This window comes from Hevea brasiliensis, chromosome 5 (genome assembly GCF_030052815.1).
Source record: "Hevea brasiliensis isolate MT/VB/25A 57/8 chromosome 5, ASM3005281v1, whole genome shotgun sequence".
Classification (NCBI taxonomy): Eukaryota; Viridiplantae; Streptophyta; class Magnoliopsida; order Malpighiales; family Euphorbiaceae; genus Hevea; species Hevea brasiliensis.
The window spans coordinates 20,951,152-20,956,687 of NC_079497.1; the positions used below are offsets into that span (position 1 = coordinate 20,951,152).

General features: G+C 34.5%; 1 protein-coding gene across 2 annotated transcripts; it reads left to right on the forward strand.

Moving 5' to 3' along the window:
• Positions 1-560: 560 nt before the first annotated feature.
• Positions 561-3,882, forward strand: LOC110662049 (protein SLOW GREEN 1, chloroplastic). Of its 2 annotated transcripts, none has more exons than XM_021820918.2 (2): positions 561-1,751; positions 3,568-3,882. In XM_021820918.2, exon 1 carries the CDS (start codon positions 674-676, stop codon positions 1,727-1,729), a length of 1,056 nt encoding a protein of 351 aa, XP_021676610.2. In that variant the 5' UTR covers positions 561-673; the 3' UTR covers positions 1,730-1,751; positions 3,568-3,882. The 2 variants fall into 2 exon arrangements, with proteins under 2 accessions (XP_021676610.2, XP_021676609.2); XM_021820917.2 differs by having other exon boundaries at positions 562-1,751; positions 3,562-3,882.
• The last annotated feature ends 1,654 nt before the right edge of the window (positions 3,883-5,536 follow it).

Genomic DNA, 5,536 nt, shown 5'->3' on the forward strand with positions numbered 1-5,536 from the left:
ATTACAGTAATTTTATTAATATACGTTAATCTTTATAAGCCCATATATATAGTCACAATTTTACTAAAGTGCATTAACTTTATAAATTTATACATATATCTATCCATAATCGATGTGTGATTTCGAAGCACTAGCTTACTGATAGATATGTCTGTCCTAAATTTTTCACTACAAACACATACATATCAGTTCACCATCAATATATTATCTTTTTTTTTCAAAGATAAATACATACAGACACAAAGAAAAGACATGTTTCTTAATAAAATTATAATAATTTTATCAAATCGTATTAACTATTCTAAGTTCATCCATCCACGATCTGTGTGATCTGAAGGTTTTTTTTGGTTAAATAAGGATTAAATGTAAAAAAATAATAATAATAATAATAAATGCAAGAATAAAATGTGACCATACAAAATAATATGATGCCTAGACTCAAGGGGCTGCACATGGGCCGGGTCAAAAGTTAGCTCATAAGTCACCCACACAGCAACAGAGGGAGAAACGACACCGTTCTATGCTTTTCCGGAACTGCCTAAAAACAGCATATTCTCCTTTCTCCAGGGTTTTGAACATTTTCTTCCTTCCCGTGTACCCTTTCATTATCGTCAGGGTTTTAGCCCCTCCACCTCTCTCCATTTCTATCTCTGCAATTTTCTGTATATCAAAGATGGATTCCATTGCTAAAGTGCTCTGCCCTCATCAACCCTTTCATTGCTCCCTCAATCCCTATCGTCCATCCTTCTCCAATCCCAAAGCTTTCCTCTCCTTCTGGACCCCACCTCCTCTATCGTCATCATCATCACCGTTCAAAATTTCCTCCGTTAGAGCCTCATCTTCTCGCTCTCCACTCAATAAAACATCGCAAACCCATCAAACCTCTCCTCTTCAAACCCTAAACCCTCTCCTCAAAACCACCTGCATCACTCTTACTGCCGCTGCTGCAATCCTCTTTTCGAGACTCCAGATTAAACCAGCAATTGCCGCCCCGGTCGCCTCGCAAGCCACCGTAGAGCCCACCAAGGAATCCTCGAAGGAAAATGTATCATATGAAGAACAAGAACGAGACCTTGAAGAGCATTTGGCTCGACATCCTGATGATACTGAAGCTCTGCGTTCCCTCATGGAGGTGAGGATCAAAGCCCGGAAGCTTCTTGGAGCAATCGAAGTTGTGGACCGCTTAATTGAGCTGGAGCCCAGTGAGGATGAGTGGCCATTGCTAAAAGCTCAAATTTATAGCTACAGTGGAGAATTTGAATCGGCGAGAAAAGGGTTCGAGGAAATACTAGAGAAAGACCCTCTTCGGGTGGAGGCTTATCATGGTCTAGTGATGGCGCATTCTGAATCTGGGAATTCATTGGACGAGGTGTTAAAAAGAATTGAAGCAGCGATGAATAAATGCAAGAAAGAGAAGAAAAAATCTGACTTGAGGGATTTTAAGCTATTAATTGCACAAATTAGAGTGATAGAGGAGAAATATGTGGACGCTCTGAAGGTTTACGAGGAATTGGTGAAGGAGGAGCCAAGGGATTTTAGGCCGTATTTGTGTCAGGGAATTATATATACTCTGTTGAGGAAGAAAGATGAGGCAGAGAAAAAATTTGAGCAGTTTAGGAAGCTTGTGCCTAAGAATCATCCATACAGGGAGTTTTTCCTTGATAACATGTTTGCAACAAAGTTCTTCTCGGAGAAGGTCCAGAGGGAGGGAGCAGGGTCGAGCATCTGAGAGGAGTAGGGAATAAATTTAGGTGAGGGGTCGTAGGTTTTTATTGTTTTTTTCAAGTTCTTTGTTTTGGTTTTATTAAGTTTGGATAGTAGTTTTATAAAGATTTCACTTGGTATCTGGTTAAAGTAGTCAATGAATATCTAATTTTTATTTAGATGGCAATCTTCCATATGTTTTAGTAGAAAGTAGTGCATAATTGACGTGCTAGTTATTTAGATTTAGAAATGGTTATAGTTTCATATATGGTGCGATATTTAGATTTGAATCAATTGGTTATGACTGCTGTATACTTTATCTAAATAGAGTGGAGATGAATCATTTTAGAAAATGCTCATTTTGTACCATAGTTGTCAAATTGAGAATCGAAATCTTCAGAACCAAATTGAATCATAAGTTTGGATAAAAATTCTCAAAATTAATTAAAAATGATATATGTTCTAAAAAATAAGTAAAAAAAATAGCACAATGGCATATTTTGATAAATATATAATTATCATTTTGCTGATTAGAATGATTTTTTTTAATAGAACAATATATTCTTATTATTTTATCATGTTATGTGGTTTTATATTATAAATTATGAACTCTGAACTGTGAACAATGATTATCATTGTGCATGTGTTGAAACTCCCATTTAAATTTGAATAAATAATTAAATAATAAAAAAAGACAGTGGGTTAAATTAAAAGGTAAGAACACATTAATATAAAATGTTATAATTTGACTACTATAATTAAAGAAGTATGTTAAAAAAAAAAATTTAAATAAATAAATGAGAGGGAGAGGGGAAGAATGGCTAGTGGAAGAAAAAATAGTTAAGGAAAGGTTTTATGTGCACTTTTGACTGTAAAAAATGTGGTGAAATATTAAAATTTGAAGTTATAGGGTCTAATAACCCTTTAGAAAAAGAATCCACCAAATTGGTAGATTCATATAGATTCACCTGAATCGTAAGATTCAGTCAATATTCAAATGCATTTGTGATTCAGCCTGTAGATTCGAATTGCTAGGATGGGAAATCGAATCTTATCATATGATTCGAATCGAGAATTGTAAGATTCTAACAACAGAGATTTGTAGCATTCTGAATTTTTTTTTTCTTGCACAGACCTTATAGTGGTTTTTGTTGGTTCTTCTAATTTCTATCCTAATTAAGACTGTAAATATATTTGCTTCTTTGATACTTCATTTAGATATTCGGAAATCTCCCATCTTGGGTGTGTTTCATATGCAATAAGTTGAAATAATCGGATGAAGCACCTATGCTTTCTATTGCATTCTTGTTTGATCCTTTAGCTATGTTTGTGATGTTGGCTTCATCTGAACCTAAGTTTTGTTATCAGTCAGCCCTATTGCCAGAATATGCATTTTAAACCCTCTTTTTTTTTTTTTTCCTTATGGATTGATTTTCTTGAAGCTCAAGAACTGCCAAGCTATCAAATTCATAGTCATAACTTAGAGATCTTCACTAGATTTCCCATCAAAATCCTCAACACTTTCACCCTCATCTCCAAAATCAGATCCATTTCCATCAAAATCTTCATTTAAATCAGTCTTAACATCTTCCATTGTTGGTCTTGAAGTTGAGGCTCATTGTGCCTTGCACTATTTTTTGCGCTTTAAGCGCAAAAAGCCCTTGTTCCACTAAGCGCGCTATGGCTAGCATATATAAAATCGCTTTCCTATTTGTTGTTGTGCTTTAGCGATTAAATGAGCACTTTTTGCGCTTTTGACTGCATTAATTTTATTTCAGATGAGAATTGTAGGAAAGCTGGGCTTTGATAGCTTCATTTGTCAAATTTTCTTTGTCAATAAATGTTTTATTTGCACAGATGCAGCTGATATGCAGATTCTACAATGATTGGCTTGGAACAGAAGGAAATGTATTGTGTTCAGATGAGTCTTCATGTGGAAGCATTGTATCTTGATTCATACTGTGGAAGACCCTAGGAGTAGATAAATTTGTTAAATAGATCTAAACAAAATTGTGGAGTGCAAATTTGGCGGTAAGAGGAACTTGCAGACATAAAAATGTAACTTCTATGATTGCTGGAGGAATTTATATTGTTAGTTGTTAAGTAGAAGCAGAACAGGAATCTTTGCAAATGTTTATTAAAGAAGATAACGAGGCGTAGAAGTACATATGAACTCTACACTGTCTGCATTTTGTTTTGGTCTATAGTTGCATGTGCCAGTAATTGATCTTCACGTCAAGGTTTTCCAGTATCTTTTAACTTGGGGAGAGAACCCAATGCAAGAGTTTGATTGAAATTTAGTACCTCTAATCTTTCTTTTAAAAGTTTGGATTATCAGGCTTTAGAAGGTGAATTTTATTCAAATACAATGCTTTTTCTCATTGGAACTGAAGGTATTACATGTTTTATTTAAGCTCTGTTTTGTAAGCTGGCTTCATTTTTTCCCTAATCATGGCAAAACACAATGCAAAATGAGCAACTCTATCAAGTTAACCAATTGGGCCTGTAGCTAGATAATTGGTATATTAAATATCATGTTGTATCAAATGGTTACAACATGAAGGGCACAAAGACGTTGTTCTGAACCTCTGATTGGGTAAGACTGAATGTGCCGCTGGCCCTCATGACGGGGTTTAATTGACGTTGCTGAATATTTTATGATTCACAGTTGATTAATTATAGTACTATTTCCTTTTGTTCAAGAAGTTGGATTTGTTAGATGGCTCAATTTCAAATTAAGCATAATATAATAGTGCAGTCATCCGGGATGCTGATTAATGTATATGTTGAAACCTCAACGAGAGATAGAACTTTATTTGTTGCTGGTCTTTCCTTTCCATGAATTCCATGTATGAAGTTCAGTTCTGAAATTTTCTGGTAATCTGTAGCCAAGGTTATTTATTGATGTGATTGGTTTCCATGACTGGTAAGAATCACATTTAAGGCATCTGCATTCTTATAAGGATATATCCCTAATATTTATTGGAGTGGCGAATTTGCACAATACATACTATGAATACTAGAGTTGTACATCTTCATCTATCAGGCTTTGTGGCCACTGCTGATTGTAGTATTCTCAGTTTATGTAGCCTATTACATTGCATTGCGGTACCAAACGTAGCATTGTAGTTGAGAACTGGTGTAGTTGAGAACTGGGGACAGATTCTGGGCACTTCAGTTTTCTTAGTTATTCCATTTGCATGGTAAACTGTAAGTACTAACTGATGTAGAGTCCTGGATGTTGAAGCACAACAATTGTGTATGTTCTGTTTGTAATGAATAAATGCTTGATGAAATCTTTATTTACGGTTTATACGCACACATGGGTACTGTTGAAATCTCTACTTCAGTTCAAATTTGAAATATGAAATAGTTATTCCATATGATAATTAATCCACAATCTCAAATATAGTTAAAATATTACCCTCCCTAGCATGCTGCCCAAAAATCCATATTTAGTATTTTAGGAATAGCAATGGGACAGCTTAGAGCGAAATCGCCTTGTTTGTCTTCACTTCCAAAAAATGGGGATCAGGGTGGAAACTTCTCATCAGGAAGTAGGATTAGACGGATTTCTTTATGAGTGTTTTTTGTTTTTTAATTTATTATTAAATAATATAAATTTATTTATTAAAAAATTTTATAAACATATATTTTTTCTGTTAAGACTATAAAATTTAAGTACTTAAATATATTATTTTATATTATTATTAAGGCGAATTTTATATATTCGAGCTGGAGAGACTTTTCTTCCATTTTCGGGCCGCACAATATTGGTAGTTGAGGGCGGGATAGGGTCTGAAAAAATTAATCGGTGTAAGGTAGGATCAAA